Consider the following 15,245-nt stretch of genomic DNA (forward strand, 5'->3'; position numbering starts at 1 on the left):
TTTTCCAGTTGTCGGGAAATTTTTTCCCTGTCGGATGGAAGGACTCGGAATGCCAGAAGGATTTGACAAGTCAATTTACCTTATAGAGCTACCTGAGCCATCTGAAGTCAAGCTTGAAAAATAAATGGTTCATCTACTCTGCTTGTTTGAAGTTGTCAAAATACTCTGTTATTTTTTCCTTTAACAATGGCAAATCTTCTTTGAAGGTAAGTATTGTACAACCTTTAATATCATAGTGTGTTTGAGGTAAAGTATCTTGAACTATTTGTTTCACATCTTCATTCGGTGTCATTGAAATCGGTAAGTTTTCGCGATAGAACCAATTTCTGTCAGATTTGTAAATCTTAGCAAGGTCGTAAAAGCTTTTGTTGTTTCTTCTGACTAAATGCAACATAACCATATCTCTGTCTTCTTCATTTTCCATCTCTTCAGTATAAATCATATACTTATAGTTCTTTTCCTTTCCTTTTGGTACCGAACGTGGTATTCTTTTCTGAAGGCTTTTGTCTTTTGCTTCAAGCTTGTTTTCCATCTCTTCACGTTCTTGTCTATGAATTTCATCTAACATCATGAAAATATAACAAGCGTAACGAGGTGAAGCCCACATTGCAACAGCATTTACAAGAAGTCTATGTACATACCAGCCTCTCAAACCATTTAGCAAATTTTTACGATTTTCGTACGGAATCTCGACCCGCGGTTTTCCTCGGGTCGCAAACATATGAGGAAATTCTTCTAAAAGTTCTTTTGTCTGTTGGTTTTCAAACCAATGATGTGCTTGCTTTGTAGAACGAAGAGCATTCAAAATACTTTGCATTTGGTACATATCGTCTTTGACCGAACGAATGAGACGGAGTTGTTTGTTATATTGTATGTACTCGTATTCTTCATTTATGGCTTCATGAACGATAGCAGTTGTTGTGTTCTCTGTTGTTGTCATATCTGTCTTTATATTCCGGATAAAAAAAAATATTTTATAAAAAACTAGCGTTATTTCCTGACTTTCACAAAAGACCAAAAATAAACGCTTTACATGTATTTTTCAGCAACTTCGTCAAATAATTTTATAGCTTTACCTATCTCATCTACTTCAAACGTTTCTTTACCTTTCGTGGGAGCACCATACAATTTCTCAAACTTTTCAAGCAGTTCTGTTTCAGCAGCTCTCATATCGTTAACGAACACAACCCTGACTCTATTGACTGTACTGTCATATCTTTGAGTTATATTATATGTTCTTCCTATCTTATATCTCTTTGTATTGAAGTCCTTCGGTTTCTGAACGATGTAAAGTAAGCCTTCACTGCAACGTTCCGTATCGAATGAACCATATGTTATGAAGTTATATCCAACAACTGGGTCTAACCATAACAAAACTATTGGTATAAGACTTTTGTCTATAAGATATGCTGTAGTTCCATAGAATCTTACCGATATCATAAGCTCAGGATTTCTTGTCAAAATTTTCTGAGTAGAAGCAATTCTAACCCAGTCGTGTGGTTTCTTTCCAGATGGAGATATAATGTCTGACAAAGAATATTTCTTGTATTTCTTTGAGTATCTTACGTTTAAATCACCTATTCTAACCATTTTGGTGTCATTGTCTATCTTTCTAACTGTTTCAAACTCAGTGTTTAACATATATGTATTTACATACAAAATAAAAAAAATATTTTATAAAAAACTAACTTTATTTTTTCTATCTTGTATAAAAGATATGATTTCAGGGATTTTTTTGACGAAGTGTCAAAGTTCTCTTCGTAAAAAAATAACAGTTATATAATGAAATTTGGTCATTTTTTTACGATTTCAGGGATTTTTTTGACGAAGTGTCAAAGTTCTCTTCGTAAAAAATAACAGTTATATAATGAAATTTGGTCATTTTTTTACGATTTCAGGGATTTTTTTGACGAAGTGTCAAAGTTCTCTTCGTAAAAAAATAACAGTTATATAATGAAATTTGGTCATTTTTTTACGATTTTCATGAGTTTTAGGCGACCAGGTTTTTGTACGTACTCGCAATTTTTTACGATTTTCGTACGGAATCTCTACCCTCGGTTTTCCTCGGGTAGCAAACATATGAGGAAATTCATGAAATTTGGTCATTTTTTTTACGATTTTCATGAGTTTTATGCTAGACCGAAAAAAGTCGGTCTAGAGAAATTTCACTCAAAAGTTCTTGTGTGCTTTGGTTTTTGAACCAATGTCTGTATGTTTGGTTTCTGAACGATGTAAAGTAAGCCTTCACTGCAACTGCATTTACTAATAGTCTATGTACATACCAACCTCTTAAATTTATTGGCAATTTTTTACGATTTTCGTACGGAATCTCTATCCTCGGTTTTCCTCGGGTAGCAAACATATGAGGAAATTCATGAAATTTGGTCATTTTTTTCAGCAAAAATATATTTTAGGGTAGATGGTTAGATCTCACCTCTTTTCTCACCTCTTTTCTACCCCAGTTATTTTCATGAGGGTCACCAGGTCACTCGGTCACTCGGTCAACTAACATCTTTTTGAAAATGGTGACAACATGACATTTTGACAACAGTCCAGGAAATAAACTTCATCGTATATGTTTTGTCATGATTTCATCGTAATGAGCGTAAATCAGACAAAAATATATTTTATGTTAGCATGTTAGATCTAACACGTTTTCTAACCACTTTTCTCACCTCTTTTCTCACCTCTTGAATTTTGTATAAAAGATATGATTTCAGGGATTTTTTTGACGAAGTGTCAAAGTTCTCTTCGTCACTCATAACAGTTATATAATGAAATTTGGTCATTTTTTTCAGCAAAAATATATTTTATGTTAGCATGTTAGATCTAACACGTTTTCTAACCTCCTTTCTAACATAACTATTTACAAGCGTTTTACATGGTATGTGTTCCATATGTCATTTTACTCAGAATTTTATACAGAATTCAATAAAAATATATTTTATGTTAGCATGTTAGATCTAACACGTTTTCTAACACGTTTTCTAACATAACTATTTACAAGCGTTTTACATGGTATATGTTGCGATGGTTCATGACTTTAAACAGTTTTGTAGCTTCTATTTCTTCACGAAGGATATCAAAAGTTTTCACAATATTGAATGTATCTTTATATTTCTTCTTGACGTCAGATAGAAGGAAATCGTCAGCAGTTGGATAGTTTTTGTTTAGAAATGCCAATATGTCCATTTTATCTTCTGCTGGTTTCTCTACTTCTTTCTTTAAGTCAGCATAGTCGTTTCGCATACGTTCTATCTCTTTGACGGAGTAGTTATATTTCCTCATTGCTGCTTTACATTTTGAACATTGTGGGTTCATTTTAGCATTGTACATTGAAATTTGACCTGCAAGTACAACTATAGCGTCAATGGTTTTCTTTAACTCAAAAGTTGCTGGTTTTATTTGTTCGTTCCATACTTTACCTCTTCTATCTTTATCTCTTATCTGCCATACACATTTTGCAACTAACGAAACAAAGTTGTCGTAGGTCTTAAATTCTTCAGATTTATATATGTCAGAGATGTTCTTATATACCATGTCGCAGTCTTTGTCCATGACTTTGTGGTTGCAATGAAATCCAAGAAACTCATAGTTAACCTTACGTATGAACTTCTTTATTTCTACCGAGTCAGTTGCTTTGACTTCTATTTCTTCAAATTCAGGAATAGTGAGCTTTTGTTGTTGTATTTCAGGAAGTTTAGGTAGATGGTCAATAATATCCTGCATTTCATAAAGATATTCTTCATTTTCTTCATCTTTCGCACTACAGTCTAAATCTCCTTGGAGAAGTTCTTGCTTTATCTTCTGGATTTCTGTTTCGAAAGTATATGAAGAAGGAATGAAGCTTTTCATCTCTACTAACATAGATGTTGGGTTCATGACTAAAGAGTTTGGTGAAGTTGTTGCTAACATGTTCTTACAATAAAAATAAAAAATATTTTTTTAAAAATACTACCTTTATTTTTTATGTTTTTTGTGAAAGTGTCAAAACTCATGAATTTCGAGAGTTTTCTACGATGGTAGAAATGAGGTTAGAAATGAGGTTAGAAAACGTGTTAGATCTAACATGCTAACATAAAATATATTTTTATTTTTTCTATCTTAAGGAAACACACAAAACTCATGAATTTTGGTTGAAAAATTAGGTGGAGCCAAAACTGGCTCGACCTCAAAACAAGCATTTTGTGAAGAATATAGCAACCGGAAGAAAACCGGCGGTTGGTTTTTATACAAAATTCAAGAGGGTGAAAAAAAATGTTAGAAAACGTGTTAGATCTAACATGCTACCCTAAAATATATTTTTGGTTCATTTACACTCGTTACGATGAAGAAGTCTTGACATTTTCCCGACTGTTGTCAAAATGTCATGTTGTCTCATTTTTTCAGAGAAGTTAAATTACCTGGTAGCACATGGTAACATGGTAGCACCTTCAGTAAACATCTCATTTTAACTCACTTTTTTTCTATCTTAAGGAATTTCATGAGTTTTCTACGATGTTAGAAAAAATGTTAGAAAACGTGTTAGATCTAACATGCTACCCTAAAATATATTTTTTGGGCTATGTCCCACCGCTTTGCGTCTTTAGGTCAAAAATAAATTGTTTTCATGAGTTTTCTACGATGTTAGAAAAAATGTTAGAAAACGTGTTAGATCTAACATGCTACCCTAAAATATATTTTTGGTTCATTTACACTCGTTACGATGAAGAAGTCTTGACATTTTCCCGACTGTTGTCAAAATGTCATGTTGTCTCATTTTTTCAGAGAAGTTAAATTACCTGGTAGCACATGGTAACATGGTAGCACCTTCAGTAAACATCTCATTTTAACTCACTTTATTTTTTATTTCGGGAAAATTCATGAAAATTCAACGGGTGAAAAAACAGGTGAGATCTAACATGCTAACATAAACTCACTTTTTCAGCACTTTTCCGTAGTTGTATATGAAAGACAATTCGAGATAAAAGTCATAGTACAATGGTATTATATGTTGCACACCATTTGTTGTGAACCAAACTTGAAAGTCAGAGAAACTGTTACTAGGTGGTTCGTAGAATTTAGAAGCAAAGTCATAAAAGTCCTTACCGATACATAGAAAACTATTGTTGCTTGAACTGAAACTTGCATGGCACATAACATTTTGAGGGTCAAACACGTTTCTATAAACTGTCAAATCTGCTGGTGGAAGTATAAATTTAAATGGACCATCTGGTGGTAATGGTTCGTTCTGGTTTAGTAACCGAAGAAATTGTGCCCAAGAACGTTTGTCTACTTTCCAAAATAAAAACTCTGTATCTCTTGGAGGGTTAATTTCAATCTTTTGAAATGAAACGGTGGAGTTCATCTTGTCATATTCTAGTTTCAGATAGTATGTTCCATTTAGTAAAGAGTCGTATTTTTCTTGAAATTCCCAATAGTATTTGTTCATTTGAGTTTGAAAGTCATTTAGAGTTTTCTCAAGACTTTCGTCTGAACGAACTGTAAAGATTCTCATTTCATCAAATTTGTCTATTAGACCATCAGAACCTTTATACTGCCCATGAAAATATACTGCGAACATAAACGCGTTAGTTCTATTTGAAAACAAAACTCTTCTAAATCCTATTGCCTTTGCATCTGAAGGACTTTGAAGCCAACGAACTGGATAGTCAAACCTGTATGCTCGGGATGAAATTTCTTCATCTGAAATAGTCCTACCAGCATTTGTAAAGATATAGTCTAACGGTTTTGTATCTGCTACTTTTGTTCTTTGTTTTTCAACCTGAAGCATTTAATATATGTAAAAATATATGGTTTAAAAAACGTTTTTACTTCATGCAATTTTTTACTTCATGCAATGTTTTATTTCTGTGCCGTCTTCAAGTATGCCCCAGTACTTACGCTTGGAGAGGACATGAACTTCTGAAAATACCTTATCTAGCTTAAAACAGCCCATCTTTTCACCGACCATTCCCATTTCAATGAGTTTGTTGTATCCTTCTTCGTTCGTCATGAGTGCGTCAATGTTCTCATAGTAAACCTTCACTTTGGATTTGACTTCCGAGAAGAATTTGTTGTAGTTGTCAAGTACTGCCTTTGCGAACTGAGGGTAAGACCAATGTTCGACAATAGATTTTAATGTGGTTACTAAGCCATTTTGACCTTGAGTGAACTCGTACTTCAAAACAAAAGGAGAAAACCTTTCAACAAAGTTGTCGACCTTCTCATAATGTTTACTCTTCATCTTTTGAGGTTTCTTAATGGAATATCCCCATGTTGAATTCATAAGCAATTTGAGTGTCATTGCAAGTTTGGGGTTTGAAGCTTTCCTAATATCATACAGTTGTTGTATGACTTTTCCAACTGTATAGTTCCTTCCCGGGAACTCACCATCTTCGTTTGGAATTCCAGTCGGAATATATTGGACAAACCTCATGTACGCAGCGTTAAGGTCGACATAGTATATCTTTTCATCTGAGTCGAACTTGTCGCAACCAATTGGTCCAGTTTGTGGAAATTCAAGTGAGTCTCTTATCTTCTGAGAAACTTCTCCTGTTATCTCATAAACATCGTCGAAGCAACCTGTTTCATATAAAACCTTCTGACCTAACTCAGATGCTCTCCAATACAATTTGACGTCAATTGGATGTCTCAATGGAAGTTTGTTTATAGCATCTTGAAGTTCTTGCAACCTCATTGGAAGTTCTTCTGGTTCAGGTTGGTATCCGAACAATCCAACTCCTTGTGGAATTGTGTACTTCTTTTGTACTAGAACTTTGTCTGGAACAACTTTTGGTCTTGCTAACAATGAAAAGTTTGTTTCGTCTTTTGGTACAAAAGTTTCTGTCAGCTTGTCATCTGGAATTGGTTCCAACAAACCTTTCTCGAAAAGAATGTTTACAGCTCTGACAATGTTGCACTTGCCTTTTCCGAACAATGGGTTTGTAAGACTTTCGTTCAACATGAAGTGGTTGTGGACAATTACAATCTTCAACCATGGCAATTTGAAGTCAACAACATAGTCGTCATGTGAAGAACCTTTAGCTGTAGGTATGTTGACTCGGATATTGACATTTGCCAACGGTGCAATTTTTGCCAATTGACCTCTGAGAATGTACCTTGTCTTCACACATGACTCAAGATACTTCATTTTCTCATCTGTAACAAGACCAGAGTTCCTGAGACATGTAAGAATACAAGGTTCATTGACAATTGTTTCAATTGAATTGTAAATTCCATACCTTGTCAAGTCAATGTCAGACTTATTTATGAACGGGAAGTATCCAGCATGTTGTCTGACTGCTTGAGGGTTAGGTTGGTACCATTCGAACTTGACACTTGCAATTCCTTCAATTGCATTCAAAATGTCTGAGTCGGAGTCAACCATTTGTTCTCTCTTTGTAGTCTTGAAAGCGTCAAGAAGCATTGCAGCTGTTGTGACATTGCCATATGCATAGTAAATGTGACCATCCAAATCTGTTATGGTCAATCTGAGATTGTGTCCTTTCTTATTTCCGTCTTGTATGGCAGCAAGTACACCCATGAAGCCTTCTTTGTTCTTTCCTTCGTCAAAGTTTACTGTAAAGGTTCGACCAGAAGTAATTTGACTTCTAACTTCACGGTACTTCTCATATGCATATCTTGTTCTTTCCATGGGAGCATGTGTGTCTTCACCTTTTCCTTTTTTCCTTCTCAAAGGATGCAATTGTTCGTCATGTTTCCAGTAGAATCTGGCAAAGCCGTCGTGTCCTTCAACTTGAGGTTCACTAACATCGAAAGGCATGTCCATAAGACGTTCTTCTTCTAACCTCTCTAGTCTGTTTGGATAATTGGCACGTGCTGTTTCCAAATCCATTTCGTAGCGAAGACCAGACAATTTGTCATAGACTTTTATGGGTCTTCCCTTCCTATATTTAAACTTCTTCGAAACTCTCCAACCATAACTTTGCAACTCTGCTTTTATTCTAGCAGATTTTCTATCCATTCTATATGGGGGCATTTTTATAAAATAAAAAAATATTTTTTTTCTCTTTACTTTACATAACCGCCTGCTGCCATAAGTCTTTGACGCCAACCCATACCAGCTAATGAAGGTTGACTTGGTTTAGTTTGGAAACTAAACTTTGGTTTTGGTTTATCTTCAGTTTTTGGTTTTTCTTCTTCTATCGGTTTTTCGTCACTTTTCGGTTTCTCTGACTTTACTTCACTTGCAGGAACAGTTGTGTCGTCAACATCTTCATAAATATCATATGCCATTTGTTTTTGTTTTCCTTTCGACTTTTTGTGTTTGTTGTAAAGTTTAGAATATTTCGACTCTAAGTCAATGAGATGTTCTATAATGAACTGTTGGTCAGTGAAGTAAACTTTTCCATCTGTTGTCTCGAAAGCTCCTTCAGACTTCAATATTTTATTTGTGAGAGTCTGTTTCTTTTTTGAGATACTAGCCGTTCCATTTTTATGAAAAGTGACTTTATAGTTAGGGTTTGTATTTCCAGACCTGGCACTTTCTATTATTGAATTTTTCTCTTCATCTGTAAGTTCTTTGACAGGTTTTGACAATGGTTCTGAACTTTTTGTTTGTGGTGTCAAATCTACCGTTTCAACTTCTTCGGTCATTTCATCTCAGTAAAAAATTTTAGTTTGGTTTGTTTTCAACTGGTTGTTAGGTTTTTTAAGTCGGTCTAAAACTTCCTGAGGTATAGGAAGAACTTGACAAACACGTTGTGTAACTGCTGGAAGTCGACAAATCCATCTTGAACCCATTTGTCTCAATGCTGTATTGTTCATTTCATCTCAGTAAAAAACTTTACATTCCCACGTTTGAGGCGGTTGAGGTTGGTTATTGTTTACCCATTGTTGTGCATTGTTATATCCTCTGTTAAAGAATCTTTCACCTTGGTCCATATAGTGTCCTGCTTGGTTATAGTAGTCATTTGCTTTGTTATAATAGTTTCCTGCTTGTCTTCCTACATTGTCCATCCATCCTTGAACTTTTCCTCTTGTTTCAGGATTTGGAATAAGATTTGTTGCATCTCGTGCTACATCCCAACCTTTCTGTACAGTTTGTATAATAGGTTGTGCTTTCTCTTTAAGTATACCTAATGTACTCAAAATCTTCCTTCCAACTCCAAATACACCTCTGGCTATTGTTCCCACTGCGGGTAAAAATCTAGATGCGACTCCTGCTAATGCGCCAAATAAACCCATTTCTTATGGGTTAAAAAATGACGAATCCAAACAAGGACCCCTATGTTTCTAAAGCGACAAAGAAAGCACTCATGATAAAAATCTTTAGTTCAACACCAAATGCTTGGTTTATGGATATCTTGGAAAACATTCCGAGAGTTAGAACAGATGGACCACCATACTGGTTAATATTTGTTGGTCAAAACACAAGATACTGTGAAGCCATACCATTACAGTCCAAAAATATTTTAGATGTGAAAACTGCTTTGACAATATTCGTTGACAAATACCATCCAACAAAACTGACATCTGACTGTGAAAGTTCTTTCAAATCAGACGATATTAAAAACTATCTGCGTTCAAAAAATGTAAACCAATATTTCATTGTCGACCAAAACCATTCTGCTCTTGGTGTCATTGACGGTTGTATAAAAATGTTAAGAGACTTAAACCAACCACAAGGTGGTGAAGCAAATGAAATGTCATATGACGACAAGTATAGACACTTCTCCAAACTCACCTACGTTTCCATAAGAAACAGCAGTTGTATATTCGTAAGTTCCAGGAACTATTTCTGACCTTCTAATGGCATTGTCGCATTCGTTATACCATTCGGAAACATTTCCATTCATGGCATCCAAAACTGTTGGCGTTATATTCTGAGCGGCGTACATTTCATATGGGTAAAAATATAGAATAGTTGGATTTATATATCATAATAGAACCACTCGGACCAAGCTTTACTTTCTTCCTGACTGAGTTTTTAACTCTTCTTTTTCCTTCATTGCCACTACTTTCACTAGATGAAGTTACTTCTTCACTACTTTCACTTTGTTCTACTCTTCTCTTCTTCTTTGGTGTCGCTTTTGGTAACTTGCCCTCTGCTTCAAGTTGTTGCATCTTTGCCTCATGTTCACCTAGTATGTTGTAAATTTCCCATGTCCTTTTTGCCTTTGGGCTCTGGTCGCCCATCTCAGGTAACCTATATGAAACAATAAGAATTACCGAAAAAGTGACAAAACATCAAAAACAGGGAGGGGGTCTCAATTTTTATTACTTATATTATTTTACAATATTTATATAAATACTCTTTATAATATATTTTACTATAAAATTATACCTCAAATTCAAATATTTAAAATATTATTTACATAATTATCTCAAAATTATATTTTTATATATTATTTTTCATATGTATAAATCATATAATCTATATCTATGCAAATCTCATCTAAAATTTTTTGAAACAAACCGCTACCATTTTATAATGGTCCATCTTAAATTCATCATAAATTCTGGTACATGTTAGTACCAGAGTCTTCAAATCTCAAACACTCTGGTACCAACATGTACCAGACGCGAGTTTCCAATGCCCTCGTACGATTTTCTATTAAGATCTTCTTGAATGAGAAGGTCTTCATAGAAACTCGTACGAGGGCTTCTCTTTTAAATACTCTGGTACCTGCTGGTATCGGAGTCGACTTTACAGCCCTTTCCCCAATTTTGAAGCTGGGGAAAGTTTTCAAGCAATGAAAGGGAAGCTCTCGCTATGAGGTGAAAATCTAGAATTTTTACCTCATAGCGAGTAATCCTTTGTTAATTGCTTGAAAACTTTCTTCAAATTATCAAAATTTCGAGGAAAGTTTCCTTGCTTCAAAGTAGAGATGGAGCCCTTTGAGCCACTGCATATAGGTCAGTGACTCAAAATACTCCATCTCTACTAGAAATCGCCAAAATTTGGGTCGCAATCTTTGAAATGCGACGCAAGTTTTGGCAATTTCGCGAGGACTTGCTCCATTTGGTGCATAGATTCACACTCTATGCACCAGATGGAACAATTCTTTCGCTGACAGCGGGAAACTTTGTCTGAATAGTTTAACATTCAGACAAAGTTTTCCGCTGTCAGAGAGGGAATGGAAGGGTAAGAGGTATATATTCATAATGTATACCTCTTACTCTTCCATTCCCTCAAGAAAGTTCAAAAACTTGGGTGCAATCAGTTCTGATTGCACCCAAGTTTTTGAACTTTATATAAGGAATTGTTGGCTATGATGTACTGATCATGAATCAGTACATCATAGCCAACAATTCCTTCGCAAACAGTGGGAAACTTTGTCTGAATAGTTTAACATTCAGACAAAATTTCCCGCTGTCAGGGAGGGAATTAGAGGGTGGGAGATATATAGATAGACTATAAATCTCTCACCCTTTAATTCCCTCAAGAAAGTTCAAAAACTTGGGTGCAATCAGAACTGATTGCACCCAAGTTTTTGAATTTTGTATAAGGAATTGTTGGCTATGATGTGGATAGCCGCTGCCAGACCAAATGAATTAACCGTTGTGAATAACGTTTCTGAATCTTTATTTAAAAAGATAAAATATCACGATTTTGGCTGCGTTAAAAATCAAAGAATTGATGTTTTTGTCAAAAATCTTTTAGAAGAAGTTGCACCCAATTACTTTTATCGTATTAAAAACGATTTACTTCAAACAGGTTTTATTCCTTCAATTAGAATTCGCGAGCCTCGATTGACAGATTATAAAACAAAATTGAAAAGAGAAGTTCAATCACGTTTATACCAAGTATTAAATTTTGTTCAGAATCAAGAAGCCAATTTGAATCCATTAAGATTTTTATTGGAAAATGCTGAAGAAAAACTTTCTCAAATAAATGAGAAGATACAAAATTCAATTACATATTTAAGATCGTTTGAAATTCCAAATGAATTGTTAGATACGTATATGTTAGAAATTAATGAATTTTGTTATAATTCTCCAGATTATATTTTAGAACATTTCGAAGAATTTTTAGAGGATTTCAAAGAAAAGAATAATTTAATAGACTAAAAAATTTATTATTTTTATTTATTGTGAATTTTAAATTGTCACTTTTTAAGTGTTACTCCCTATTGAAAGTGTCACTTTTTTGGGTGTCACTTTTTCGGAAATTCTTATATACTCTAACCTATATCCTAGAAAGATTTTGTCATAGTTTGTATTTGAGTCTTCGCGTATTGTTTGCATGACTCTTTCCTGAGTTTCCGGTTCAAGCTCTTCAAATATAGCTTGTCCATATGGAATAAGCTCGTTTCCAAATATATGTTTTTGTAGCCATTCTGGTTTTCTTTCCATGTAACCAATAATATCTTTTGTGAATGGGAAAGCTTTTACCCAACGTTTCAGGCTTGCGTCATTTATTTCTGTAGTTGGTTTTATTTTGTCAAGGAACATGTTTTTCAATACTAACATTTCATTTGGTACTGTCCATTTGAGTTTTCTTAAATATTCATCCCTTCTCGGTTCATTGTCTGCAAAGTAAGTTTTTATGACATTTTGTAAACTTTCGTTTGCAAGGTCATGTACAATAGGTTCTCTTCCTTCGCTCTCCCTAACTTTCTTTCTAAACTCTTCACCAAATATACCATCTCTATGGTTCTGTGTAGTTCTTTGAGATAAATGTTCTAGAACGTCAGGTGTTATATTTCCATCAGCCATGTTCATTTCATACTGGTTCAAAATATCTGCATGTTTCATATCTTTCAATGGCATTAAAGCCGCGCTGAAAATACCAGCTATATCTGGTTCACCATTCACTTCCATTGCGTCTACAACTTCTTGGAATTGAGGTTGTAAGTTTATGAACCACCTATCCGGGTTAGCTTTATGACCCCATCTCATTGTAGTTCCATAGTCTGCAGAAACAAAAGTAGGTTTGTTTCCATATTGGTTAGGTTCTGAATGAACTTTAAACAATGTTTCATTTCTATATGTTTTGTTGAAATTTAACCTTTTATTTTCACCGAGTTCAGCCAAAGATTGAACGTTATATGGTCGTAAGTAAAAAGGGTTATTGTATTTGCGTACATTTTCTTTCAGTACTTCCATTCTATGCTGAATATTTTCATCTGGTGTTGGAGTCTTTTGTATGTCGGCAAACATTTTTCGATATTCTTCTACTATGTCAGCCGAATTTTTCTTAGACTCTTGGAAAAATTCCATATTCACCTCATACTCTTGTTGAGGGTCAAGATTTTTCGGCTGTTCCAAATCTTCATCTAGTTCTGTGAAGTTAGTTTCCAAAGGAGGGACTTGTTCGTTTCCTTCAGGCTCTTCTAGCTGTTGTTGCTGAACTATTTCTTCCATGTCTGGTTGTATCTGAACTTCTTCCTGTTGAGTTTCTTGTACCTCATCTGCTGGCATTTCATATATTCCGAGACCGTTTTTAACAAGTTCCCTATCTAAGTCATCCGGACTCATAAACCTTTCTTCTTTCGTTCCGTCTCTATTTTTTACGCGTTTCATGAAGAGAGTTGAATTGTCATTTAGCTCTGACACCAAATATCTCGGAGTAAATTCGTTCATGTCATTTGGATGATATGCTATTAAATCATATCCCTTAGCGAGCTTGTATTTTCCAGGTTTGAAATTATATCCCATTTGGTGCTGAGCCATAAAGCTAAATAGGTTCGGGTCAGTATTTCCTTCCTTGAACTTTCTAATAGCTTCTTTATATCTGTCACTAAAGTCAAGAGTATCTGAGTAACCATAATCTTCCTTTAGCATTTTTAAGAATTCTTGGTTTCCTTGTTCTCTACTTCTTTTATGTCCTTGCTCTGTTTGTGGTTGTTGTTGTGCAGGGTTTTGAACTGTTGGTTGCTGTGCTGGTTGTGGAGGTGGTTGTTGTGCTGGTTGTTGTTGTTGTGCTGGATTTTGAACTGTTGGTTGTTGTGTTGGTTTTGGTGCATGCTTGTGTCTGTGTCCATGTGACGATGTAAATGTTTTAGGTAGTCCTGGTGCAGGTGCTTCTCTTGGAGGGTTTGGTGGTATATAAGTTCCACCAGCTGGCACATATGTTCCATCTGCAGCATAATGTCCTACCTGACTTTTCGTTTTTAAGAAAGCATTTACTAGGTCTGTTTTGGTCTGTTGTAACTCTTTTTCTTGACTTTCCACAACAGTTGCTCTAACGGCGTCATAGGCACTTTGAACTGCCTGTCTCGTTGCTGCATCTGTTATTTTCGTCATATTTTGTGCTACTTCTCTTAACTCTTTGTCGAAACCTTCAGACTTCAGTTTCTTTCCAGATGAGAAGTCGTTCACTAGTTTCACCTTACTATGAAGAGCTTCGAAGGCGTTCTTAAAGTCAGCATTCATTAAAGCTTCATTTGAACTGTCTTCATCCGCTTGTATTTTTGTCCTTATTGACCCTATAAGTTGGGCTGCTTTAGCGTTGGCTTGGGCATCTAACCAGTCATTGTTAGCTTTTATATATTCTGCGCCTTTCATTGCCTTTTGCATGGCTGCGTCGTTATTTTTACTTTCTTGTGCTAAGTTTTCATACTGTACGGTTTGGTTTTGCAACTGTAAAAGTTTTTCTGCCTTTACATTTGCTTCAACTTCTTTTTTATACTCATCGCTATCCATATATGTCTTCAGGGCTTTTTGTTTTATCTCTTCATCTTTCAGTACTTTATATTGAGTAGTATGGTTTTTCAAATTTACAACATCTTGTTCCATTTTTGCTACTTCTGCTGCTTTTTCTGACACTTTTTTCGCATATTCCTCTGTACTTAGTTCTTTCAGTTGTTCTTCTTTCTTCTTTTTCTCTACGTTTAACTCATTGAGTTTCTTTGTCTGTCTGTCATATTCTAGTTTCTTTTCGTTTTCACTTATTTGCTTCTGTATGTCTATGTTTGACTTTTTGACATCTGATATTTGATTTTTGAGTGAACTCAAATTCATTTGACTTTGAGGGTTATAGGCTGTTCCGTCTGCAGCTCCACCATAGCCTGCCATTTTCGCTAAAAGTGCCGCTCTTAAACCTCCACTCTGTGCACCAAGAACTCGGTTTAAAAGCATAGGATTGCTTGACATTTGTTGCAACATAGTGGGGTCATTCATTATTTGTTGTTGCAACTGTTGTTGTGGTGTCAGTTTTACTATTGGATGTTTCAATGCTCTCTTCCTCTTACGTATATTCTTACGTAGCTTACGTGGCATTTTAAGTGAAGTTCAAAAGCGGTTTTTGACAGATGTTTATATGACACTTTCTCCGGTTTATAGGACCTCTCTCATAT

At 35.0% G+C, this 15,245-nt stretch overlaps 5 protein-coding genes and 4 pseudogenes across 9 annotated transcripts, besides 4 other annotated features; all 9 read right to left on the reverse strand.

Annotated features, from left to right (window-relative positions):
• Window positions 1–9,681: part of a mobile genetic element that runs on past the window's edge.
• Window positions 134–940, reverse strand: TVAGG3_0023630 (KilA, N-terminal/APSES-type HTH, DNA-binding family; the record flags this gene model as incomplete). Its single annotated transcript, XM_051220216.1, has 1 exon — window positions 134–940. The coding sequence occupies one exon, from the start codon at window positions 938–940 to the stop codon at window positions 134–136; it is 807 nt and encodes a 268-aa protein (XP_051105202.1).
• Window positions 3,001–3,915, reverse strand: TVAGG3_0023640 (organellar and viral DNA polymerase type B; the record flags this gene model as incomplete). The annotated part of the gene is made up of 1 exon (XM_051220217.1): window positions 3,001–3,915. The coding sequence occupies one exon, from the start codon at window positions 3,913–3,915 to the stop codon at window positions 3,001–3,003; it is 915 nt and encodes a 304-aa protein (XP_051105203.1).
• TVAGG3_0023650 (uncharacterized protein) lies at window positions 4,916–5,773 on the reverse strand (the record flags this gene model as incomplete). The annotated part of the gene is made up of 1 exon (XM_051220218.1): window positions 4,916–5,773. The coding sequence occupies one exon, from the start codon at window positions 5,771–5,773 to the stop codon at window positions 4,916–4,918; it is 858 nt and encodes a 285-aa protein (XP_051105204.1).
• On the reverse strand, window positions 5,828–6,946 carry TVAGG3_0023660 (DNA/RNA polymerases family; the record flags this gene model as incomplete). The annotated part of the gene is made up of 1 exon (XM_051220219.1): window positions 5,828–6,946. One exon carries the CDS (start codon window positions 6,944–6,946, stop codon window positions 5,828–5,830), a length of 1,119 nt encoding a protein of 372 aa, XP_051105205.1.
• Window positions 7,368–7,966, reverse strand: TVAGG3_0023670 (annotated as a pseudogene). Its single transcript has one exon. A coding segment is annotated over exon 1 (599 nt).
• Window positions 8,014–8,238, reverse strand: TVAGG3_0023680 (phage tail repeat-like family; the record flags this gene model as incomplete). The annotated part of the gene is made up of 1 exon (XM_051220220.1): window positions 8,014–8,238. The coding sequence occupies one exon, from the start codon at window positions 8,236–8,238 to the stop codon at window positions 8,014–8,016; it is 225 nt and encodes a 74-aa protein (XP_051105206.1).
• Window positions 8,256–8,598, reverse strand: TVAGG3_0023690 (annotated as a pseudogene). The gene has a single exon. A coding segment is annotated over exon 1 (343 nt).
• A 475-nt stretch (window positions 9,682–10,156) lies between the features above and the next one.
• Window positions 10,157–10,184: a terminal%2Cinverted (terminal inverted repeat of MuDR-2B_TvMULE3 transposon ID:TVAGG3_0023700).
• Window positions 10,157–12,129: a mobile genetic element.
• Window positions 12,100–12,129: a terminal%2Cinverted (terminal inverted repeat of MuDR-2B_TvMULE3 transposon ID:TVAGG3_0023700).
• A 496-nt stretch (window positions 12,130–12,625) lies between these two features.
• TVAGG3_0023710 lies at window positions 12,626–13,620 on the reverse strand (annotated as a pseudogene). Its single transcript has one exon. A coding segment is annotated over exon 1 (995 nt).
• A 282-nt stretch (window positions 13,621–13,902) lies between these two features.
• On the reverse strand, window positions 13,903–14,685 carry TVAGG3_0023720 (annotated as a pseudogene). Its single transcript has one exon. A coding segment is annotated over exon 1 (783 nt).
• Between the last annotated feature and the right edge of the window lie 560 nt (window positions 14,686–15,245).

The sequence above is a fragment of the Trichomonas vaginalis genome, chromosome IV (genome assembly GCF_026262505.1).
Source record: "Trichomonas vaginalis G3 chromosome IV, whole genome shotgun sequence".
Taxonomy (NCBI): Eukaryota; Parabasalia; order Trichomonadida; family Trichomonadidae; genus Trichomonas; species Trichomonas vaginalis.